The 27,133-nt window shown below is 42.1% G+C and overlaps 1 protein-coding gene across 5 annotated transcripts in view; it reads left to right on the top strand.

The window, feature by feature from the left end:
• The window catches only part of slc4a11 (solute carrier family 4 member 11), a 409,353-nt gene that overhangs the window by 306,390 nt on the left and 75,830 nt on the right, over positions 1-27,133 (top strand). For all 5 annotated transcript variants that reach the window (XM_061925140.2, XM_061925138.2, XM_061925141.2 and 2 more), the window contains 2 exons: positions 7,767-7,892; positions 23,833-23,946. In XM_061925140.2, the coding sequence (XP_061781124.1) occupies positions 7,767-7,892; positions 23,833-23,946 (240 nt within the window). The remainder of the gene's footprint in view (positions 1-7,766; positions 7,893-23,832; positions 23,947-27,133) is intronic.

The raw sequence follows: 27,133 nt of genomic DNA, 5'->3' as shown, positions 1-27,133 counted from the left end.
CACAGCGGGGAAGGGCTTCATAAGGCCCTCTAATCATTTTTGCAATGCAGTCTGCTGAAAATGATGGAAAGTGACTGACGCCGTGGTCAAAGTTGGAATTGCCACAAAACACATTTTGAAGATATTCAACACTCTACTGCCGTCTGGCGGCCGAAGTGGAAATTGCACCCTCCCCAAATCCGTCACGTTTCATGTGTCAGGTAAACTGCGACGAATGGGGCCGTATGAATACCCTTCCTACTGTAGACCCCCAGGTGCATTTTTGCGCTGCCATAAGTATCATAAATAAATTACAAAAATGTTGCCTAAATTTGGCGTTAGCACAACCAGCTAGCTTTTTCCCCGCGTGTTATCTCGCCTATTGAATTTTACACCGTCTTTGTCGCACAATACATGGAATAATAAGAGCCGAAAATTTGATGCTAACATTGGCGTCTACTGTGGTCCGTTTCCTGTGCAAAAAATCTAAAAACGATAATGAGCCTAAATGTAACGCTAATTAGCGTGTTAGCCTGTTTATTGGACGTTAGCAAGCATATGGAAATGTAGTGAAGTGAAGTGAATTATATTTATATAGCGCTTTTCTCTAGTGACTCAAAGCGCTTTACATAGTGAAAGCCAATATCTAAGTTACATTTAAACAGTGTGGGTGGCACTGGGAGCAGGTGGGTAAAGTGTCTTGCCCGAGGACACAACGGCAGTGACTAGGATGGCGGAAGCAGGGATCGAACCTGGAACCCTCAAGTTGCTGGCACGGCCACTCTACCAACCGAGCTATACCGCCCCATGTACACCATCATTGTCTCGCAGTACATATATACAGGTAAAAGCCAGTGAATTAGAATATTTTGAAAAACTTGATTTATTTCAGTAATTGCATTCAAAAGGTGTAACTTGTACATTATATTTATTCATTGCACACAGACTGATGCATTCAAATGTTTATTTCATTTAATTTTGATGATTTGAAGTGGCAACAAATGAAAATTCAAAATTCCGTGTGTCACAAAATTAGAATATTACTTAAGGCTAATACAAAAAAGGGATTTTTAGAAATGTTGGCCAACTGAAAAGTATGAAAATGAAAAATATGAGCATGTACAATACTCAATACTTGGTTGGAGCTCCTTTTGCCTCAATTACTGCGTTAATGCGGCGTGGCATGGAGTCGATGAGTTTCTGGCACTGCTCAGGTGTTATGAGAGCCCAGGTTGCTCTGATAGTGGCCTTCAACTCTTCTGCGTTTTTGGGTCTGGCATTCTGCATCTTCCTTTTCACAATACCCCACAGATTTTCTATGGGGCTAAGGTCAGGGGAGTTGGCGGGCCAATTTAGAACAGAAATACCATGGTCCGTAAACCAGGCACGGGTAGATTTTGCGCTGTGTGCAGGCGCCAAGTCCTGTTGGAACTTGAAATCTCCATCTCCATAGAGCAGGTCAGCAGCAGGAAGCATGAAGTGCTCTAAAACTTGCTGGTAAACGGCTGCGTTGACCCTGGATCTCAGGAAACAGAGTGGACCGACACCAGCAGATGACATGGCACCCCAAACCATCACTGATGGTGGAAACTTTACACTAGACTTCAGGCAACGTGGATCCTGTGCCTCTCCTGTCTTCCTCCAGACTCTGGGACCTCGATTTCCAAAGGAAATGCAAAATATGCATGGTTGGGTGATGGTTTGGGGTGCCATGTCATCTGCTGGTGTCGGTCCACTCTGTTTCCTGAGATCCAGGGTCAACGCAGCCGTCTACCAGCAAGTTTTAGAGCACTTCATGCTTCCTGCTGCTGACCTGCTCTATGGAGATGGAGATTTCAAGTTCCAACAGGACTTGGCGCCTGCACACAGCGCAAAATCTACCCGTGCCTGGTTTACGGACCATGGTATTTCTGTTCTAAATTGGCCCGCCAACTCCCCTGACCTTAGCCCCATAGAAAATCTGTGGGGTATTGTGAAAAGGAAGATGCAGAATGCCAGACCCAAAAACGCAGAAGAGTTGAAGGCCACTATCAGAGCAACCTGGGCTCTCATAACACCTGAGCAGTGCCAGAAACTCATCGACTCCATGCCACGCCGCATTAACGCAGTAATTGAGGCAAAAGGAGCTCCAACCAAGTATTGAGTATTGTACATGCTCATATTTTTCATTTTCATACTTTTCAGTTGGCCAACATTTCTAAAAATCCCTTTTTTGTATTAGCCTTAAGTAATATTCTAATTTTGTGACACACGGAATTTTGAATTTTCATTTGTTGCCACTTCAAATCATCAAAATTAAATGAAATAAACATTTGAATGCATCAGTCTGTGTGCAATGAATAAATATAATGTACAAGTTACACCTTTTGAATGCAATTACTGAAATAAATCAAGTTTTTCAAAATATTCTAATTTACTGGCTTTTACCTGTAGGTTCAAGTTTGACTTCTTTCTGCTCCTTTTCCTTCATTATTAATTTTAATTATTTAGTCCACTTCCTGTGCATTAACGAGTACCGTATTTTCCCGGCTGTAGAACGCACCCACCAAATTTGAGAAGAAATAAATGTTATAATTATATGTTATAATTATATGTATATATTAGTCGCCGTGGATATACCCTCGTACGAAATATTTTGTAAATGTTTATTTATAAACCTTAATGGTTTCCAAACGGTGTCTGTAACACGGCAGTAAAACAGCTGTTCAAACAAAACAGAAGTCATCGTCATGGACCCACTAGCTGCGTAAGCTAGCTCTCCCATCAGCTAACCAGACTCAATAGCTCCACGGTTACGTTTTGGTGAATGTACAAAACTGAAACAATACAAAAAGAATATCATTGTAAGTTATTAATACCAACACAGACATGTAAACGTGTTAGCATGTTTGCTAATTTTGCTAATGATGATTAGATAGCGATAGTGCGTACAAACATGCATGAAAACACACCTGCAGACATCACACATGGCACGCTTTAGTAAGTAAGAATTGTTTTAGTTATATTGTAAAACTTACAAATGTTGCTCGGAGTGTTGAATGAAGAATCATTGATTCAAGAGACGAAACAGAAAATAGATTTTCAACCAGCGGCACCTGCAGTGAGCGAACTCGTCCAAAAGATGGCGCCATGGCACAAAGAACAACACACCTTTTCGGTGTCTCTGTCTGCGTTATAAGAAAACTATTCGGTGAATACAAAACATTATGGCTGTTAGCAAAGGAAAATCTATAAATTAGCCGCACCTTTTATAAGCCGCAGGGTTCGAAGCTTGGGGGGGAAAAGTTGCGTGTATTTAGTCCGTAAAATACGTTTGTGGAAGTCGCTTCCTAGCGGGTTCCGCTGATCACACACGTTCACAGGAGTCTGGCGTTCAGAGTTGAACAAGGTTTTATTCCCCATCAACGTTCACGCTATTCGACTTTTCAGTCCGTGTCCTTCTTCTCCAAGCCCTCCTCCTCCTCCTGCTGTTCCCGACCGCTACTGTTAAAGACAACAGGTGATTACACAACTCGTACCACCTGGGAAATCTAATCACCTGTTCAGCTGTGTCTCGCCGTTGGCACGTTGACCTCCGCTCCTGCAGGCAGCGCTGGCCACACCTCCCTCCACAACGTTATATATAATTTTGCACTTTCACCATCGCACAATACATGCATTGTTATGATGCTAACTTCCTGCACGTTGTCAAGCATGTGAAATGTTCGAGGTACCTTGGCTCAGTACATGGACTAATATTAGCGAGTATGGCAAATTTTCTCCCGCGTCGCATGTCGCCGTCACAAAACGCATGAAATCAATCGGAACCTTGACGATACCTCGGGAATGTTTCAAACCACACATCAATCAATCAATCAATCTTTATTTATATAGCCCTAAATCACAAGTGTCTCAAAGGGCTGCACAAGCCACAACGACATCCTCGGTACAAAGCCCACATACGGGCAAGGAAAAACTCACCCCAGTGGGACGTCGATGTGAATGACTATGAGAAACCTTGGAGAGGACCGCATATGTGGGTAACCCCCCCCCTCTAGGGGAGACCGAAAGCAATGGATGTCGAGTGGGTCTGACATAATATTGTGAGAGTCCAGTCCATAGTGGATCCAACATAATAGTAAGAGTCCAGTCCATAGTGGGGCCAGCAGGACACCATCCCGAGCGGAGACGGGTCAGCAGCGTAGAGATGTTCCCAGCCGATGCACAGGCGAGCGGTCCACCCCGGGTCCCGACTCTGGACAGCCAGCACTTCATCCATGGCCACCGGACCTGTGCCCCCCCCCCCCCTCAAGGAAAAGGGGAGCAGAGGAGAAAAGAAAAGAAACGGCAGATCAACTGGTCTAACAGGGGGGCTATTTAAAGGCTAGAGTATACAAATGAGTTTTAAGATGGGACTTAAATGCTTCTACTGAGGTAGCATCTCTAATTGTTACCGGGAGGGCATTCCATAGTACTGGAGCCCGAATAGAAAACGCTCTATAGCCCGCAGACTTTTTTTGGGCTCTGGGAATCACTAATAAGCCGGAGTTCTTTGAACGCAGATTTCTTGTCGGGACATATGGTACAATGCAATCGACAAGATAGGACGGAGCTAGACCGTGTAGTATTTTATACGTAAGTAGTAAAACCTTAAAGTCACATCTTAAGTGCACAGGAAGCCAGTGCAGGTGAGCCAGTATAGGCGTAATATGATCAAACTTTCTTGTTCTTGTCAAAAGTCTAGCAGCCGCATTTTGTACCAACTGTAATTTTTTAATGCTAGACATAGGGAGACCCGAAAATAATACGTTACAGTAGTCGAGACGAGACGTAACGAACGCATGAATAATGATCTCAGCGTCGCTAGTGGATAAAATAGAACGAATTTTAGCGATATTACGGAGATGAAAGAAGGCCGTTTTAGTAACACTCTTAATGTGTGATTCAAACGAGAGAGTTGGGTCGAAGATAATACCCAGATTCTTTACTGATTCGCCTTGTGTAATTGTTTGGTTGTCAAATGTTAAGGTGGTATTATTAAATAAATGTTGGTGTTTAGCAGGACCGATAATCAGCATTTCCGTTTTCTTGGCGTTGAGTTGCAAGAAGTTAGCGGACATCCATTGTTTAATTTCATTAAGACACGCCTCCAGCTGACTACAATCCGGCGTGTTGGTCAGCTTTAGGGGCATGTAGAGTTGGGTGTCATCAGCATAGCAATGAAAGCTAACACCGTATTTGCGTATGATGTCGCCTAGCGGCAGCATGTAAATACTAAAGAGTGCAGGGCCAAGAACCGAACCCTGAGGAACTCCGCACGTTACCTTAACATAGTCCGAGGTCACATTATTATGGGAGACGCATTGCATCCTGTCAGTAAGATAAGAGTTAAACCACGACAAAGCTAAGTCTGACATACCAATACGTGTTTTGATACGCTCTAATAAAATATTATGATCGAGCTATTCCATTGCTCATGTCGCGACAGCAAAACTGGAAAAATGTTAAAAGTAGCATGTATCACAGTAGCTAACAGCAGCACTGCTGAACTCCCAAACACAAATCCGCCCGTACAAAATGGCTCAGCTGCCAGGCAGATGTTCGTACACTGAGACAAGGTTTGTACACCAAAGAATATTTTTACCCAGGCTATGGTTTGTAAATTAAAAAAAAATGTGTATAACGAGGTTCCACTGTAATATCACTGTTTGCGATGCGAACAGACCTAGCTAGCGAGCCTATTTCCTGTGCGTTAGCTTTGCAAGCTACATTAGCTTTATGGATTTTATGGGCTCTCCTATTTCTGGGGCTGAGGTTGCTGAGGTAGTTAAAAAGCTCCTCGGTGGCAAGGCCCCGGGGGTGGATGAGATCCGCCCGGAGTTCCTTAAGGCTCTGGATGCTGTAGGGCTGTCTTGGTTGACAAGACTCTGCAGCATCGCGTGGACATCGGGGGCAGTACCTCTGGATTGGCAGACCGGGGTGGTGGTTCCTCTCTTTAAAAAGGGGAACCGGAGGGTGTGTTCTAACTATCGTGGGATCACACTCCTCAGCCTTCCCGGTAAGGTCTATTCAGGTGTACTGGAGAGGAGGCTACGCCGGATAGTCGAACCTCGGATTCAGGAGGAACAGTGTGGTTTTCGTCCTGGTCGTGGAACTGTGGACCAGCTCTATACTCTCGGCAGGGTCCTTGAGGGTGCATGGGAGTTTGCCCAACCAGTCTACATGTGCTTTGTGGACTTGGAGAAGGCATTCGACCGTGTCCCTCGGGAAGTCCTGTGGGGAGTGCTCAGAGAGTATGGGGTTTCGGACTGTCTGATTGTGGCGGTCCGCTCCCTGTATGATCAGTGTCAGAGCTTGGTTCGCATTGCCGGCAGTAAGTCGGACACGTTTCCGGTGAGGGTTGGACTCCGCCAAGGCTGCCCTTTGTCACCGATTCTGTTCATAACTTTTATGGACAGAATTTCTAGGCGCAGTCAAGGCGTTGAGGGGATCCGGTTTGGTGGCTGCAGGATTAGGTCTCTGCTTTTTGCAGATGATTTGGTCCTGATGGCTTCATCTGGCCAGGATCTTCAGCTCTCACTGGATCGGTTCGCAGCTGAGTGTGAAGCGACTGGGATGAGAATCAGCACCTCCAAGTCCGAGTCCATGGTTCTCGCCCGGAAAAGGGTGGAGTGCCATCTCCGGGTTGGGGAGGAGATCTTGCCCCAAGTGGAGGAGTTCAAGTACCTCGGAGTCTTGTTCACGAGTGAGGGAAGAGTGGATCGTGAGATCGACAGGCGGATCGGTGCGGCGTCTTCAGTAATGCGGACGCTGTATCGATCCGTTGTGGTGAAGAAGGAGCTGAGCCGGAAGGCAAAGCTCTCAATTTACCGGTCGATCTACGTTCCCATCCTCACCTATGGTCATGAGCTTTGGGTTATGACCGAAAGGACAAGATCACGGGTACAAGCGGCCGAAATGAGTTTCCTCCGCCGGGTGGCGGGGCTCTCCCTTAGAGATAGGGTGAGAAGCTCTGCCATCCGGGGGGAGCTCAAAGTAAAGCCGCTGCTCCTCCACATTGAGAGGAGCCAGATGAGGTGGTTCGGGCATCTGGTCAGGATGCCACCCGAGCGCCTCCCTAAGGAGGTGTTTAGGGCATGTCCGACCGGTAGGAGGCCACGAGGAAGACCCAGGACACGTTGGGAAGACTATGTCTCCCGGCTGGCCTGGGAACGCCTCGGGATCCCCCGGGAGGAGCTGGGCGAAGTGGCTGGGGAGAGGGAAGTCTGGGCTTCCCTGCTTAGGCTGCTGCCCCCGCGACCCGACCTCGGATAAGCAGAAGAAGATGGATGGATGGATGGATGGATTTTATTGTCCATGAGATGCAAACACTTTGTGTTTGTATTGGAAAACAAATGCCAATGTATGATTTGTCATAGCTACAGCAAGCTAACATAGCTACAGATATATTTTTAGCTGTAAACAATATTTGTTTACTTCTATTAACTGAAATGTTGCTCCTTTCACCGCCGCCGTTCTTCTGCGCCATGCTAGCTTTCATTACAGGCCACAATTAAAGGGGAAAGATTATGCAAAACCAACTTTTGTAACCTTGTTTTTGCGTATTTTGGATCCTAACATTTTTTATCAAAACACAGAGGCATGGCGGAGATATTTCCTTCATACTTCCTCCAAACGAGCCCTAGTTTTTAATGTAGGGGAAAAGAATCATAATGTGACCGCTTAAGTTAGCGTTAGCAACAGAGCGTTTGCTGTGACACCGAGTTGTTAGCGTTACTTGCTGTGCTTGTGTCTGTCTCCCCCTGCAGGTATTGTTGGGAACAACAAGACCCTGCTGAAGTACATGACCACCGCCATCTTCCTCTACATCGCCATCCTGCTGCCCGCCATCGCTTTTGGCTCGCTCAACGACGAGAGCACGCGTGGCGAGATCGGTATGACTGCATTTTATCATTAAGGTTTGGTTTTTTTTTGGGGGGGGGGGGGATATGTACAACTAAACTGCTTGACTGCTAAAAAAAACCAATACGTCCTGCAGGGGACAGTCAGAAAATGTTATGTTGCTTAAAGTTGACTAAAGTTAGAATTCCGTACCTACAAACATGGGGTGGGGATGGAAATCAAGTCAGCGTGAGGGGGCGGGGTAAGAGGGGTTCATTTGCATTTTAAAAACTCCGCCTCTTAAAACGGATCCTTTTAGGAGGCAGCCGAAAACTAAAAAATAAAAATAAAAATAAATCATAATAGGAGCCCTTGTAACCTATAATTGATTTGCTTCCGGCTTCACCCCTACAGTGCGAAGATATCATTTTCCTCTTAAAAGGGGAAGTTCACCCCAAACTCTTACAAGCAAACATAAAATAACCCCACAAAAATAGTTTTCTATTCTGCCTCTTAACTTACAATATTACAATTACTATGTAGTACATCAACTACGAATACAATTCAACTATAGTTTATTTAAATGCTACTTTGCCAAGCTCTTTCACTTCAGAAAACATCAAGCCTGGAGCAGTGCCTCGCAAATTAACACACTCAATTGTTTCAAGTATGGAACTGTTAATGCGCTTTTTTAAAAAAAAAAAAAAGGTATGTCTCACCCTGATTTACTCCGACAACAGAGGGAAACGACACAATACGACCACAGGAAAACTCCAAGCATCACAAGTAAGTGCTTATTTGAGTACAATGTTACAGCCTTATTCCAAAACGGAATAAACTTGTGTTTGTCCTCAAAATTCTGCACACAATACCGCATAATGACAATGTGAAAATGTATTTTTACAATTTTTTTCTAATTTATTAGAAATAAAAAACTAAGAAATCACACGTACATGAGTATTCACAGCCTTTGCCACAAAGTTCAAACTGTTTCAACTGATCACCCTTGAGATGTTCCTACAGCTTACTTGGAGTCCACCTGGGGTAAATCGTGGCATTGTATTCTAAAAGTCTTGAGGCTGTAATTGCTGTTAAACGTGCATCAACTAAGTACCGAGCAAAGGCTGTGAATACGTATGTGCTGTATTTTTGGGGACTGTAGAGTGCACTGGTATATTACCCGCACACACTACATTTTAGAAAGAAAAAAAAAATCCATATATTAGCTGCACCGGACTATAAGTCACAGATATGTACGTTGTGTTATTTACAGAGAAATATTCTGTAAATGTTTATTTATATACCTTAATTGTTTCCAAACGGTGGCAGTAAAACGTCCGATCAAACAAAACAGAAGTCATCGTCATGGACCCACTAGCTCTCCAATCAGCTAAGCAGACTCAATAACTCCACCGTGATGTTTTGGTAAATTCACAGAGGAATTTGTGAAACTGAAACAACACAAAAAGAATGCCATTGCAAATTAATAATACTAACACAAACACTCGTAAACGTGGTAGCATTTAAGCTATTGGTAACGACGCTAGCTTTATTACATTACAATAGCACGTACAAATATGCATGAAAACCACTCCTGCAGACATCACACATGGGACGTTTTAGTAAGTGTGAATTGTTTTAGTTATATTGTAGAACTTACAGACGTTGCCTGGAGTGATGAATGACGTATCCTTTCAAGCAGAAACGCTATGGACGGTTTTACTTCCGGTTCAAGGCACTGAAACAGGAAGTACATTGCAGTGAGCAAACTCCTCCAAAAGATGATGCTATAACCCACCTCACCCAACTCTCTGCTAGGGTTTAATGAAAACTGTTGAACACAAAACTTTATGGGCAAATCCTTAAATTAACCGCCCTGTTTCAACCACACGGTTCAAAGTGTAGGAAAAAAGTAGCGGAATTTACGGTACATGTGATTTCTTCGTTTTTTTACTTCTAATAAATTTGCAAAAAATAACACTTTTTGCATTGTCATTGTGTGGGGTATTGTGAGCAGAATTTTGAGGGGGAAAAAATGTAGTAGGCTGTAACATAAAGTGTGTAAAAAGTTAAGCCCTGTGAATACTGTGTAACAATATACTGTACACGTTCTGTGGATACAAAGGCTGATTATTTGACCAAAACAAAATCATATTGATTAATAAATACATGAAACATGATCTGCATCAACTAAAGACACCACTGCGTATAAAATGATGCACCACATAAAATAGTAAACTTGAAATACAAATCGAAACTGGCCAGGAAGAAATACAAAACCTATAAAAAAAATCTAATATTTGTTTTAGTTTTGACCATTTGAACAAAATGAATGCCGCTTCAGCACCAAGGAGAGCACCTGGCTTTTTTTGTTTTGTTTTGTTGAAGTTTTGTGACAGGGAGCATTTCACAGTGTGGCGGACGCCACTTAGTTCATCTGCCGTGAGTTGATCTGCATCTGAACAATGTTTGGCTTCTACAAACCCCGTTTCCATATGAGTTGGGAAATTGTGTTAGATGTAAATATAAACGGAATACAATGATTTGCAAATCTTTTTCAACCCATATTCAATTGAATGCACTACAAAGACAAGATATTTGATGTTCAAACTCATAAACTTAATTTTTTTTTTTTTGCAAATAATAATTAACTTGGAATTTCATGGCTGCAACACGTGCCAAAGTAGTTGGGAAAGGGCATGTTCACCACTGTGTTACATGGCCTTTCCTTTTAACAACACTCAATAAACGATTGGGAACTGAGGAAACTAATTGTTGAAGCTTTGAAAGTGGAATTATTTCCCATTCTTGTTTTATGTAGAGCTTCAGTCGTTCAACAGTCCAGGGTCTCCGCTGTCGTATTTTACGCTTCATAATGCGCCACACATTTTCGATGGGAGACAGGTCTGGACTGCAGACGGGCCAGGAAAGTACCCGCACTCTTTTTTTTCGAAGCCACGCTGTTGTAACACGTGCTGAATGTGGCTTGGCATTGTCTTGCTGAAATAAGCAGGGGCGTCCATGAAAAAGACAGCGCTTAGATGGCAGCATATGTTGTGTCAAAAGCTGTATGTACCTTTCAGCATTAATGGTGCCTTCACAGATGTGTAAGTTACCCATGCCTTGGGCACTAATACACCCCCATACCATCACAGATGCTGGCTTTTCAACTTTGCGTTGATAACAGTCTGGATGGTTCGCTTCCCCTTTAGTCCGGACGACACGACGTCCACAGTTTCCAAAAACAATTTGAAACATGGACTCGTCAGACCACACAACACTTTTCCACTTTGCATCAGTCCATCTTAGATGATCTCGGGCCCAGGGAAGCCGGCGGCGTTTCTGGATGTTGTTGATAAATGGCTTTCACTTTGCATAGTAGAGCTTTAACTTGCACTTACAGATGTAGCGACCAACTGTATTTAGTGACAGTGGTTTTCTGAAGTGTTCCTGAGCCCATGTGGTGATATCCTTTAGAGATTGATGTCGTCTGAGGGATCGAAGGTCACGGTCATTCAATGTTGGTTTCTGGCCATGCCGTTTACGTGGAGTGATTTCTCCAGATTCGATGAACCTTTTGATGATATTATGGACCGTAGATGTTGAAATCCCTAAATTTCTTGCAATTGCACTTTGAGAAACGTTGTTCTTAAACTGTTTGACTATTTGCTCACGCAGTTGTGGACAAAGGGGTGTACCTCGCCCCATCCTTTCTTGTGAAAGATTTTTTGGGAAGCTGTTTTTATACCCAATCATGGCACCCACCTGTTCCCAATTAGCCTGCACACCTGTGGAATGTTCCAAATAAGTGTTTGATGAGCATTCCTCAACTTTATCAGTATTTATTGCCACCTTTCCCAACTTCTTTGTCACGTGTTGCTGGCATCAAATTCTAAAGTTAATGATTATTTGCAAAAAAAAAAAAAATGTTTATCAGTTTGAACATCAAATATGTTGTCTTTGTAGCATATTCAACTGAATATGGGTTGAAAATGATTTGCAAATCATTGTATTCCGTTTATATTTACATCTAACACAATTTCCCAACTCATATGGAAACGGGGTTTGTAGAAGGTACGTACGCATCGACCGGTAAGGTTCCTTTTGAGCAACACTTGTGAGACCCTCGCAGCATCTGACGTTCCACGTGACCTCCGCGCAAGACGGAAAAATGACAAAACTTTACCAGCATGGTCTTGTAGGGGATGGATGTGTTGCCGGTATTTGTCCGAGCTGCTTTGACTTTTTTTTCAGCTGTACAGGTCAAGACGTTCTCCTTTTCTCCACGGCTTGTTCTCTTGCTGCTTGTGCTGATGACCTGATTCGTCTTGTTTCTGTTGGTGGGCATGTTTGATTGACATGACTAAACAGCCCGCACTGCACCGATTAGCACCAGACGACCCGTACTGAACACTCATTTCAAAAACTCAAGTGTCGGGACGTGTGAGAACTAGGGTTGTACCGTATACCGGTACTAGTATATTATCGCGGTACTAATGAATCAAAAACGGTACTATATATATATATATATATATATATATATATATATATATATATATATATATATACAGGTAAAAGCCAGTAAATTAGAATATTTTGAAAAACTTGATTTATTTCAGTAATTGCATTCAAAAGGTGTAACTTGTACATTATATTTATTCATTGCACACAGACTGATGCATTCAAATGTTTATTTCATTTAATTTTGATGATTTGAAGTGGCAACAAATGAAAATCCAAAATTCCGTGTGTCACAAAATTAGAATATTACTTAAGGCTAATACAAAAAAGGGATTTTTAGAAATGTTGGCCAACTGAAAAGTATGAAAATGAAAAATATGAGCATGTACAATACTCAATACTTGGTTGGAGCTCCTTTTGCCTCAATTACTGCGTTAATGCGGCGTGGCATGGAGTCGATGAGTTTCTGGCACTGCTCAGGTGTTATGAGAGCCCAGGTTGCTCTGATAGTGGCCTTCAACTCTTCTGCGTTTTTGGGTCTGGCATTCTGCATCTTCCTTTTCACAATACCCCACAGATTTTCTATGGGGCTAAGGTCAGGGGAGTTGGCGGGCCAATTTAGAACAGAAATACCATGGTCCGTAAACCAGGCACGGGTAGATTTTGCGCTGTGTGCAGGCGCCAAGTCCTGTTGGAACTTGAAATCTCCATCTCCATAGAGCAGGTCAGCAGCAGGAAGCATGAAGTGCTCTAAAACTTGCTGGTAGACTGCTGCGTTGACCCTGGATCTCAGGAAACAGAGTGAACCGACACCAGCAGATGACATGGCACCCCAAACCATCACCCAACCATGCAAATTTTGCATTTCCTTTGGAAATCGAGGTCCCAGAGTCTGGAGGAAGACAGGAGAGGCACAGGATCCACGTTGCCTGAAGTCTAGTGTAAAGTTTCCACCATCAGTGATGGTTTGGGGTGCCATGTCATCTGCTGGTGTCGGTCCACTCTGTTTCCTGAGATCCAGGGTCAACGCAGCCGTCTACCAGCAAGTTTTAGAGCACTTCATGCTTCCTGCTGCTGACCTGCTCTATGGAGATGGAGATTTCAAGTTCCAACAGGACTTGGCGCCTGCACACAGCGCAAAATCTACCCGTGCCTGGTTTACGGACCATGGTATTTCTGTTCTAAATTGGCCCGCCAACTCCCCTGACCTTAGCCCCATAGAAAATCTGTGGGGTATTGTGAAAAGGAAGATGCAGAATGCCAGACCCAAAAATGCAGAAGAGTTGAAGGCCACTATCAGAGCAACCTGGGCTCTCATAACACCTGAGCAGTGCCAGAAACTCATCGACTCCATGCCACGTCGCATTAACGCAGTAATTGAGGCAAAAGGAGCTCCAACCAAGTATTGAGTATTGTACATGCTCATATTTTTCATTTTCATACTTTTCAGTTGGCCAACATTTCTAAAAATCCCTTTTTTGTATTAGCCTTAAGTAACATTCTAATTTTGTGACACACGGAATTTTGGATTTTCATTTGTTGCCACTTCAAATCATCAAAATTAAATGAAATAAACATTTGAATGCATCAGTCTGTGTGCAATGAATAAATATAATGTACAAGTTACACCTTTTGAATGCAATTACTGAAATAAATCAAGTTTTTCAAAATATTCTAATTTACTGGCTTTTACCTGTATATATGTATATATGTATATATATATGTATATATGTATATATGTATGTATATATGTATATATGTATATATATATATATATATATATATATATATATATATACATATACATTTATTTATTTATAAAACAATTTAACAGGCATGACGGCACGTCGTCACGTCATGACATTGCTAGTTTTACGAGCAGAGGAGCATGTTCGGCAGCGCACAATCGGTACTTACAAGCAGACACAGTGTGTAGACAGAAAAGGGAGAATGGATGCATTTTGACCTAAAAACTAAAGATAAAGGTGAAGTTATAACACTGAAACGCCCTCAGGGAGAGGTGCTTTAAGACATGATTAGCTAGCTATCAGCTAACATCCATCCACAGCCGGCAGTGTTTGAGCTACTTCTAAATTACTAATCCTCGCTTCCATGGTGACAAATAAAGTACGTTTCTTACAAGTAGCATTATCACTGGAGGACGAGTAATAGCGAAACATGCTTCACTACACACTGCAGGAGGATATTACAGCTCACCGACATCACCGCTAACAAAAGCTAGCGCGCCTGAATGTAAACAAAAGCCATGGGTGTATCTACGCCTGACATCCACTGTAATGATACCAAGTACAAGAGCGTATCTAGTCGATACTACTATGATTACATCAATATTTTTTATCGTCACAAAATCTTTTTTCCTTTTTTTTTTAATTTATATTATGTTTATAAACTCAGGAAATATGTCCCTGGACACATGAGGACTTTAAATATGACCAATGTATGATCCTGAAACTACTTGGTATCTATGTGTGGTATCATCCAAAACTAATGTAAAGTATCAAACAACAGAAGAATAAGTGATTATTCCATTTTAACAGAAGTGTAGATAGAACATGTTAAAACAGAAAATAAGCAGATATTAACAGTAAATAAACAAGTGTATTAATAATATTTTTTTACAGTTTGTCCCTCATAATGTGTACAAAATAATAGGTGTATAAATGACACAATAAGTTACTGCATACGTCAGCCGACTAATTAGGAGCCTTTGTTTACTTACTACTAAGAGACAAGTTGTCTAATATGTTCACTATTTTATTTAAGGACTAAATTGTTCTTCCATTGCAATAAGAAACATGTTTAAGCAAGATTTTTTGTTCAAATAAAGCCAATAATGCATACTTGCCAACCCTCCCGGATTTTCCGGGAGACTCCCGAAATTCAGCGCCTCTCCCGAAAACCTCCCGGGACAAATTTTCTCCCGAAAATCTCCCGAAATTCAGGCGGAATTGGAGGCCACGCCCCCTCCAGCTCCATGCGGACCTGAGTGACGTGTTGACAGCCTGTTCTCATGTCCGCTTTCCCACCATATAAACAGCTAATGATCGAGGGCGAGTTCTTGGTTTCTTATGTGTGTTTATTGTTAGGCAGTTTCATTAACGTCCTCCCAGCGCGGTAACAACACACAACAACAGCAGTCAAGTTTTCGTCCCCCGTAAAGCAGTTCGTCTGCCGTAAACAGCAATGTTGTGACACTTTTAAACAGGACAATACTGCCATCTACTGTACATGCATATGTGACCCACCCATAATGTGTCACATTTTTGTGTTGATTTATTTATTTTATTTTGTGGTTTGAATTCGTTTTTGGAGCTGTCATTACAGATTTATCAGTATTCACATTGGTCAGTAGGGGGCAGTAGGGCGTTTCTTCCCAATTGAATGCTATCACCTGCAGACCGGAAGTGTCTTGTCATTCTGATGAGCGCGACCAGTCTGTGAACAATTGAAACGTCCTGTGTGCTTTTTCCTCCTGTATAACAGGTTAGTTTTGGAGAATCAACTCACTGAATAATATCCACGTGATCTTTATAAGTTTAAGTACACATTCTGATGGTGGAGCCTAACTCTAAAGTGTTTGTGAGTTGTAGTTTGTATTTGTGAATGAATCCAGTGCACAGCTGCAGTAATCAATACAAAAAGGCAACGTGAGTGCGCAATGTTTATACAAGAACTTCTGATCCTAATTCAGACTCCCAAATTAGAGCTCCCGTTTTCTTATTGATTTTATAATGTATATTTGTATAATGTGTGTGTTCTGAAATAGTGACAGAGAATAGAACAAGGATGGACAATTCAACCCTTAACTCAACAATGAGTAGAGTGTTATGTGTGTGTATATGTGTAAGTAAATGAACACTGAAATTCAAGTATTTCTTTTATTTATTTATATATATATATATGTATATATATATATATATATATATATGTATATATATATATATATATATATATATATATATATGTATATATATATATATATATATATATATATATTTGTATGTATATATATATATATATATATATATATATATATATATATATATATATATATATATATATATATATATGTAATAAAATATATATATATAGCTAGAATTCACTGAAAGTCAAGTATTTCTTATTTATATATATCTTAACCACGCCTCCAACCACGCCCCCCGCCCACGCCCCCACCCCCCCACCTCCCGAAATCGGCGGTCTCAAGGTTGGCAAGTATGCAATAATGCCAATTTTTTTGTGGTCCCCTTTATTTAGAAAAGTACCGAAAAGTATCAACGAATCAAAATACATTTTGGTACCGGTACTAAAATATTGGAATCGGGACAACCCCAGTGAGAAGTAATAAAAGTGCGCGTGTGGGACATCTTGGTCACCTTATATGAGTATGACTCAGTGACCCCGCCCCCCACCTGTGATTGGCCGGCACGTTGCTTTTGTTTGTTGGTTGGATTGGTCGAATTGCACGATTGACAAACAAATAGGGCTGGGAGTCTCTGGGCACCATACGTTTTGATTCTTGGTGGTAACGATTCTTGATTCAGAATCGATTTTCGATTCAAAGTCAATACTTTTTTCCTAACATTGGGTGCCAGTTCTATGAAGAACTACATTCCGCCATAAAATAGATAGGAGACCGAATGCAATGGATGTCGAGTGGGTCTGACATAATATTGTGAGAGTCCAGTCCATAGTGGATCTTACATAATAGTAAGAGTACAGTCCATAGTGGGGCCAGCAGGAAACCATCCCGAGCGGAGACGGGTCAGCAGCGCAGAGATGTTCCCAACCGATGCACAGGCGAGCGCTCCACCCCGGGTCCCGACTCTGGACAGCCAGCACTTCATCCATGGCCACCCCCCCCACCCCCCCCCCCCCCCTCCACAAGGGAGAGGGGAGCAGAGGAGAAAGGAAAAGAAGCGGCAGATCAACTGGTCTAAAAAAGAGGGGTTATTTAAAGGCTAGAGTATACAAATGAGTTTTAAAATGGGACTTAAATGCTTCTACTGAGGTAGCATCTCTAACTGTTACCGGGAGGGCATTCCATAGTACTGGAGCCCGAATAGAAAACGCTCTATAGCCCGCAGACTTTTTTTGGGCTCTGGGAATCACTAATAAGCCGGAGTTCTTTGAACGCAGATTTCTTGTCGGGACATATGGCACAATACAATCGGCAAGATAGGCTGGAGCTAGACCGTGTAGTATTTTATACGTAAGTAGTAAAACCTTAAAGTCACATCTTAAGTGCACAGGAAGCCAGTGCAGGTGAGCCAGTATAGGCGTAATATGATCAAACTTTCTTGTTCTTGTCAAAAGTCTAGCAGCCGCATTTTGTACCACCTGTAATCTTTTAATGCTAGACATAGCGAGACCCCAAAATAATATGTTACAGTAATCGAGACGTAACGAACGCATGAATAATGATCTCAGCGTCGCTAGTGGATAAAATACAACAAATTTTAGCGATATTACGGAGATGAAAGAAGGCCGTTTTAGTAACACTCTTAATGTGTGACTCAAACGAGAGAGTTGGGTCAAAGATGATACCCAGATTTTTTACAGTCGCCTTGTGTAATTGTTTGGTTGTCAAATGTTAAGGTGGTATTATTAAATAAATGTCGGTGTCTAGCAGGACCGATAATCAGCATTTCCGTTTTCTTGGCGTTGAGTTGCAAGAAGTTAGCGGACATCCATTGTTTAATTTCATTAAGACACGCCTCCAGCTGACTACAATCCGGCGTGTTGGTCAGCTTTAGGGGCATGTAGAGTTGGGTGTCATCAGCATAACAGTGAAAGCTAACACCGTATTTGCGTATGTCGCCGCCTAGCGGCAGCATGTAATTACTACAGAGTGCAGGGCCAAGAACCAAACCCTGAGGAACTCCACACGTTACCTTAACATACTCCGAGGTCACATTGTTATAGGAGACGCACTGCTTCCTGCCAGTAAGATAGGAGTTAAACCAAGACAAGGCTAAGTCTGACATACCAATAATTGTTTTGATACGCTCTAATAAAATATGATCGACGGTATCGAAAGCAGCGCTAAGATGAAGAAGCAGCAACATGGATGACGCATCAGAATCCATAGTTAGCGATAGATCATTAGTCATTTTTGCGAGGGCTGTCTCCGTAGAGTGATTTGCCCTGAAACCGGATTGAAAGGGTTCACAGAGCTTATTAGACGCTAAGTGTTCATTTAGCTGCTGTGCGACAATTTTTTTCGAGGATTTTTGAAATAAACGGAAGGTGGGACACCGGTCGGTAGTTTACCATGAGGTCAGGATCGAGGTTAGGTCTTTTGAGCAGAGGATGAATAACCGCTTTTTTGAATGCTAGGGGAACAGTGCCAGAGGAAAGTGATAAGTTTATAATATTTAGCACTGATGGACCTGAGATAGGCTCCAGCGCCCCCGCGGCCCCGAAGGGAATAAGCATTAGAAAATGGATGGATGGATATAATAATACAAAAAGCTCCTTGATTAGTTTCCCAGGAAGTGGGTCAAGTAAACATGTTTGTTTTATCCCACTTACACGCCGTAATAGTTCCTCTAATGTTATTTCATCAAAAAGAGAGAGACTACTTTGTATTGCAGTATCCGTCGTATATACAGTCGTATCTGTGTTAATATAACCTAGTTGTAGCTGGGATGCGTTGTCTTTAATCCCTCCTTGCCTAAGGCAAGGAGGGATTTTGGCTCTGTTCCTGCTGTACTACTAAGTACCTTTCGATGCTGAAATCAAAATGATCATGCTATAGTTAGCAACCGGAAATTAGCGTTGTAGCAATAGATAGTCACCATATTGATAGCTCGCAGTTGCTAAATGTAAAGTTTGAATAAAATATGTTGGTTCCTACTGTGGAAAGATGAGTAATACATCGTTGTGGTCAATGTTCCCAATGTTTTTGTGTTTGCTCATGTTTGTGAGCAAACACAAAAACTTCTTGAGCATTCAGTGGAGTTCATTCATGTGAGCAACATCACACGTGGCAATACCAGCAGCACACCTGTCTCAAACCAATCTTTTATAATAACACTCAAATGAGAGGAGTCATTTTCATGAGATTATTTAGTAATATTAGTGATTTGGCCCACTTGTAATGAAAATAAAATAAATCTTGTTTTTCATAAGCTATGGATTAGTATTGTACAATATGTCTGGGTGGGGGTCCTGCTTTGGAAATCATTCGTACCCCTTTCAGAGATCACATTTAGTTGCCCTTAAACATCCTCATGTTGCACAATGAAATGTAAGCATAGGATGAAGTGTGCATTCCTGTAACTTTGTCTAGTAACAGCATTCCATGATTAATATCAATAAATTAACATTAATAATAAATGACAGTAGAATAAGCACAGGTATGACTGAGGAGTCATAGTGTAACTTTGTGTGGTGTTTGAGTTGTCCGACTTTTTGTGTGGCCATTAGAGATGCGCGGATAGGCAATTTATTTCATCCGCAACCGCGTCAGAAAGTCGTCAACCATCCGCCATCCACCCGATGTAACGTTTGATCAGAACTGCACCCGCCCGCCATCCGCCCGTTGTTATATATCTAATATTAATAAAAAAAATTTAAAAAAGGGTGAAAACTACGCGAATTGCACCTTGTGCAGACAAGATTTTTCGATCGGACACGGAGGAATTAGCGATGTAAAAGACCACGTTGGGACAAAAAAACACAAGTCTAATGCCGTTGCTAGCGATACAAGTGGAAAACTTTCGACGTTTTTCGTCGCCCAAACAGATTCTTTGGATGTGATAAATGCCGAAGTTTTATTTACGGAGGCAATAATTGAGCATGGACTTCCAATCGCACTGGCTGATCACATGGGACAGTTAATAATGTAATGCAACCTTTAAAAATCATTACGCGGTGATCGCGATCCCAAAAATAAACTTTTCTTGCATGATAATGTCCAGAAAAATTTGCTTTATATTACTATAGAGTCCTTTTAACGAATGAGTTTGATGGTTTATCACAAACCTTAAATGAAATTCCATGGCCACCGTCCTGCTCTCTATATCAACCAGGGTGAGCCCCACCCCTTTCGTGAGCGCACTGCGAAAGCGGACGAGGCGGGGTGTCGGTGCGGTGGGCGCGGTAGTGACCCTGGACGTGCGTCGGGCCCTTCTCGCGGATCGCCTCAGCTACGGCTCCCGGTGGGGCCCTCTCGGGGGAAGGGGCCTCGGTCCCGGACCCCGGCGAGGCGTCCCTTCTCCGCTCCGTAAAAGTGTCCATCTCTTTTCTTTTTTTTTCTTCTGTTGTGGCATATGCAGCAGGTGCCTGCTCGTTTTTCGTATGTGGGTAACAACATTTAACTATGTATATATATTTCCGAATTGGTTTAACTGCCACCCGCCAAAAAAATAAAAAAATAAAAAAAATATCTAATTAATCCGCCCGACCCGACCCGCGAGCGGATAAAATCTTATTGTTTTTAATTTCATCCGCCCGATCCGCGGATAATCCGCGGACTCCGCGGTTGTGTCCGCAAACCGCGCATCTCTAGTGGCCATAAACGCACCAGTGGCTTAGTGGTATGCGTGTTGGTGACAGACTGTTTGTACTGCAGAAAATGACTAGTTTTTCGAAATAGAAGTTTTTTACTCATGTTTTTGGTGCGGTTATGGCCGAATATAAACAGTTTTGCTCAATAAAGTGATCGATATAATTCCTGTCCCCGAAGCATCTCCATAGACGTTACAATAATTGAACGGTGTTCAATAGAACGGTGTTGACGAACACCGTTAGGGCCGCTTGTTGTCACTGTCACTCAGAGTTGCATTGCAAAATTACACAGAATAAATTATGTGTTTATTTTGTTGAGAATTCAGATGGGTTTGATTTGGTGCGCGGCATATATTTGCTGTGCGCAGAGGACGCTTGAGCAGTGCGCAATTGCGCAGGCGCGCACCTTAGAGGGAACGTTCGTGTTTCTGAAGATTTATGCGCTGGTTGGTACTCAGGGGAAAATGTGGTCTTCTCTCTGGCAAAACACTACCATTTTGTCCACTGGCGCCGCCAAAATCAACCAAAACTAAAAGTTGTTTTTTTTTTTAATCGACTTTTGATTATTTATTTTTTTAATTCAATCAATCAATCAATGTTTATTTATATAGCCCTAAATCACAAGTGTCTCAAAGGGCTGCACAAGCCACAACGACATCCTCGGTATAGCCCACATAAGGGCAAGGAAAAACTCACCCCAGTGGGACGTCGATGTGAATAACTATGAGAAACCTTGGAGAGGACCGCATATGTGGGTAACCCCCCCCCCCTCTAGGGAGACCGAATGCAATGGATGTCGAGTGGGTCTAACATAATATTGTGAGAGTCCAGTCCATAGTGGATCCAGCATAACAGTAAGAGTCCAGTCCACAGTGGGGGCAGCAGGAAACCATCCCGAGCGGAGACGGGTCAGCAGCGCAGAGATGTTCCCAACCAATATACAGGCGAGCGGTCCACCCCGGGTCCCGACCCCGGACAGCCAGCACCCCATCCATGGCCACCGGATCTGTGTGTCTTCCCCTCCACAAGGGATAGGGGGGAGCAGAGGAGAAAAGAAAAGAAACGGCAGATCAACTGGTCTAAAAAAGGGGGGCTATTCAAAGGCTAGAGTATACAAATGAGTTTTGAGATGGGACTTAAATGTTTCTACTGAGGTAGCATCTCTAACTGTTACCGGGAGGGCATTCCATAGTGCTGGAGCCCGAATAGAAAACGCTCTACAGCCCGCAGACTTTTTTTGGGCTCTGGGAATCACTAATAAGCCGGAGTTCTTTGAACGCAGATTTCTTGCCGGGACATATGGTACAATACAATCGGTAAGATAGGCTGGAGCTAGACCGTGTAGTATTTTATACGTAAGTAGTAAAACCTTAAAGTCGCATCTTAAGTGCACAGGAAGCCAGTGCAGGTGAGCCAGTATAGGCGTAATATGATCAAACTTTCTTGTTCTTGTCAAAAGTCTAGCAGCCGCATTTTGTACCAACTGTAATCTTTTAATGCTAGACATAGGGAGACCCGAAAATAATACGTTACAGTAATCGAGACGAGACGTAACGAACGCATGAATAATGATCTCAGCGTCGCTAGTGGACAAAATGGAACGAATTTTAGCGATATTACGGAGATGAAAGAAGGCCGTTTTAGTAACACTCTTAATGTGTGACTCAAAGGAGAGAGTTGGGTCGAAGATAATACCCAGATTCTTTACTGAGTCGCTTTGTGTAATTGTTTGGTTGTCAAATGTTAAGGTGGTATTATTAAATAAATGTCGGTGTTTAGCAGGACCGATAATCAGCATTTCCGTTTTCTTAGTGTTGAGTTGCAAGACGTTAGCGGACATCCATTGTTTAATTTCATTAAGACACGCCTCCAGCTGACTACAATCCGGCGTATTGGTCAGCTTTAGGGGCATGTAGAGTTGGGTGTCATCAGCATAACAATGAAAGCTAACACCGTATTTGCGTATGATGTCGCCTAGCGGCAGCATGTAAATACTAAAGAGTGCAGGGCCAAGAACCGAACCTTGGGGGACTCCGCACGTTACCTTAACATAGTCCGAGGTCACATTCTTATGGGAGACGCACTGCATACTGTCAGTAAGATAAGAGTTAAACCACGACAAGGCTAAGTCTGACATACCAATACGTGTTTTGATACGCTCTAATAAAATATTATGATCGACGGTATCGAAAGCAGCGCTAAAATCAAGAAGCAGCAACATAGATGACGCATCAGAATCCATCGTTAGCAGTAGATCATTAGTCATTTTTGATTAATTGATTAAGAATCGTTCCAAATTTAAAAAAAAAAACATTTTTGACACCCCTACAAAGCATTATAGGAATAATAGAGCGTTAGCCAGGCTGATGTAAAAAACTAAACCCAAACAAGTCCATGCTTGGTTGTTCTGTACCACCATTTTAAAGAATGTTTATATGAAGGAAGTTTTTTTATTTGTCACACTCGAGGGGGGGGCGATAATTGTCCTGGATTAGGGTCAAAATACGAGTGTTTAATTATAAGACTGTGACTAAAGTTTTGTTCGCTAGATTTCCATCAAACGTTGTGCAAAAGGTGCTATAAATCTTACACAATGTGGATTTAGATCCAGATTAAGGCGTGCACTTTGGTGCTGGTCTGAATTGCTAAGCTGCCGTCGTCGTTTTTGAACCGCCGCCGCGTTTAATTAGTTGTTTTTGTTTTGAACAGCGATGTTAGCGGCTGCTGGCATCACAACAAGTTTGGGAGATGGGCTGGAAAATGTTATGCCTGAAGCAGCAGTGCACACACACACAAACACACGCAAACACACACAAACACACACAAACGCTGCCAGCGTGACACATCCTTGGTTTTATGGAAGGGAAAAAAATGCAAGCACACGTTGATTTTTACAGCTGAATGTTTTGAACTGTGAATCGAGGTCTTTCGGCCATGTGCTTCTTGTCCAACATTACGATTTGACCTTCCGTTTTTTTTTAATATCCCTATTTGCAGATGTGCGGAAGACCATCATCGGACAAAGCATCGGCGGTGTCGTCTACTCGCTGTTTGCCGGTTCTCCTCTGGTCATCCCCCTGACGACGGCCCCCCTCGCCATCTTCATCAGTGGTACGTCAAACGTGTTTTCCTCTCAGAAAATAGTCTGTTTGCTTGCAGAAAACATTTAGGTTAGGATAATGGCTTTCTGCTTTTGAGCAGATAGTCCAACCCCCCAATGTGTTACGTTTCCTGTGTCAGGCAAACCACAACAAATAGGGCCATATGAATCCCCGTCCTACTGTACTTGTAGGGCAGGGGTGTCCAAACTACCGCCCCGCGAGCCAAGCATGAGTTTTAAAAAGGAATTTTACCCACAGGAAAATTGCATTCATTTTATTAGTCTGACAATTTGATGCTGCTGTTATGTCACCAACTAGTGGACAAGGTGAGTTAATCAGGACCTTTAAATAGTCTCTGAAAGGCTATAAGTATAGCATTTACTTATATGACCCAATGCAGACAACCTTCCCTGGTCATGGTGCAAAATATATATATATATATATATATATATATATATATATATATATATATATATATATATATATATATATATATATAACCAACACAAAATGTCACAGAACATTATACAATTGTAGAAAATTCGAAATTACACCCATTTAAATCCGTTACAAAGCATAATGGGAAAAATGCTAAACATTCTCCACACTTCTCCGTGTTTGGCGCATTTTAGCTGCTTGATCTTTCTGATTAATTACAAAACTTTAAGGAGGTCGTCACGGAAGTAAACAAGGTAGGAGTCAAACTTTCTTAATATCCAATGATATTAATTACAGTATATATCCATTATACTAATATAATTTCTACATATATGTATGTATAGGCTATATATATATGTACATATATATATATATATATATATATATATATATATATATATAGCCTGCATGTAAAGTACAGTTACTTTACATGCAGTTTTCGGCCTTCGGACAAATTTATTTAGCCCAATTATTTAGTCAAAAAGTTTGGACACCCGTGTTCTAGGGGAACAATAAACAACACCTAAGTTAACAAGTAACTTGTAATCAACGTGTAATCATCAACAACAACTATATATGAGCCCGGGTGGAGATTTCACTGCAAGTGCTGCATGTGTCCTTCAATTTAGTGCTTTCAGCCGGAAGTGGAAGTGTCGTTCAGTCTTCTAGCCGTCCATAGCGTTGCTACTTGTATGGATTTGTCATTCGTAACTCCAAGCTACATTTGTAAATTTTACAATACAACTAAAACTGTTCCTCCTTACTAAACCCTCCCATGTGTGATGTCTGTAGGAGTGTTTTCATGCATATTTGTACGTGCTATCGTAATGTAATGACGCGAACGTCATTAGCATTAGCTACTATACTGACACGTTTACGAGTGTCTTTGTTAGTATTGTTCATTTACAATGGCAGTCTTTTTGTATTGTTTCAGTTTCACAAATTCCTCAGTAAATTCATCAAAACGTCACCGTGGAGTTATTGAGTCTGTTTAGCTGATTGGAGAGCTAGCTTGCTCAGCTAGTGGGTCCATGACCATGACTTCTGTTTTGTTTGATTGGCTGTTTTACTGCCGTGTTACTGACACCGTTTGCAAACAATTAAGGTAAGTGAATAAACATTTACAAAATATTACTGTGTAAAAAACTAATTTCACAACGTATATATATTTGGTGCGGGTAATATATGGAAAAATATTTATTTTCCCTAAAATTTAGTGGGTGCAGCTTAAATACCGAAAAATACGGTATGTTTCAATATAGCCTGTTAACTTCTTTTGTTGCGGATGAACAATGGCAATTCAATCAAGATGGGGAGGATTATTGGCGCTGACTCTAATCTAATAATTACTACTCTCGCTTTTATGTAAATGTTGATCTGAAATCAGGGGAGAACTTTCACGTTAAGCTAGCAGGAGGGGTTGGAGCTATTTTTTATTACTCACGGTGGTCTCGGAACGTAACCCCCGTGAATAAGCTTAGTGTTTATATTATATATATATATATATATATATACAGGTAAAAGCCAGTAAATTAGAATATTTTGAAAAACTTGATTTATTTCAGTAATTGCATTCAAAAGGTGTAACTTGTACATTATATTTATTCATTGCACACAGACTGATGCATTCAAATGTTTATTTCATTTAATTTTGATGATTTGAAGTGGCAACAAATGAAAATCCCAAATTCCGTGTGTCACAAAATTAGAATATTACTTAAGGCTAATACAAAAAAGGGATTTTTAGAAATGTTGGCCAACTGAAAAGTATGAAAATGAAAAATATGAGCATGTACAATACTCAATACTTGGTTGGAGCTCCTTTTGCCTCAATTACTGCGTTAATGCGGCGTGGCATGGAGTCGATGAGTTTCTGGCACTGCTCAGGTGTTATGAGAGCCCAGGTTGCTCTGATAGTGGCCTTCAACTCTTCTGCGTTTTTGGGTCTGGCATTCTGCATCTTCCTTTTCACAATACCCCACAGATTTTCTATGGGGCTAAGGTCAGGGGAGTTGGCGGGCCAATTTAGAACAGAAATACCATGGTCCGTAAACCAGGCACGGGTAGATTTTGCGCTGTGTGCAGGCGCCAAGTCCTGTTGGAACTTGAAATCTCCATCTCCATAGAGCAGGTCAGCAGCAGGAAGCATGAAGTGCTCTAAAACTTGCTGGTAGACGGCTGCGTTGACCCTGGATCTCAGGAAACAGAGTGGACCGACACCAGCAGATGACATGGCACCCCAAACCATCACCCAACCATGCAAATTTTGCATTTCCTTTGGAAATCGAGGTCCCAGAGTCTGGAGGAAGACAGGAGAGGCACAGGATCCACGTTGCCTGAAGTCTAGTGTAAAGTTTCCACCATCAGTGATGGTTTGGGGTGCCATGTCATCTGCTGGTGTCGGTCCACTCTGTTTCCTGAGATCCAGGGTCAACGCAGCCGTCTACCAGCAAGTTTTAGAGCACTTCATGCTTCCTGCTGCTGACCTGCTCTATGGAGATGGAGATTTCAAGTTCCAACAGGACTTGGCGCCTGCACACAGCGCAAAATCTACCCGTGCCTGGTTTACGGACCATGGTATTTCTGTTCTAAATTGGCCCGCCAACTCCCCTGACCTTAGCCCCATAGAAAATCTGTGGGGTATTGTGAAAAGGAAGATGCAGAATGCCAGACCCAAAAACGCAGAAGAGTTGAAGGCCACTATCAGAGCAACCTGGGCTCTCATAACACCTGAGCAGTGCCAGAAACTCATCGACTCC

The sequence above is a fragment of the Nerophis lumbriciformis genome, linkage group LG29 (assembly GCF_033978685.3).
Source record: "Nerophis lumbriciformis linkage group LG29, RoL_Nlum_v2.1, whole genome shotgun sequence".
Taxonomy (NCBI): domain Eukaryota; kingdom Metazoa; phylum Chordata; class Actinopteri; order Syngnathiformes; family Syngnathidae; genus Nerophis; species Nerophis lumbriciformis.
The sequence above is the reverse complement of the archived record's forward strand: the minus strand, read 5'-3'. Positions and strand labels throughout refer to the sequence as shown.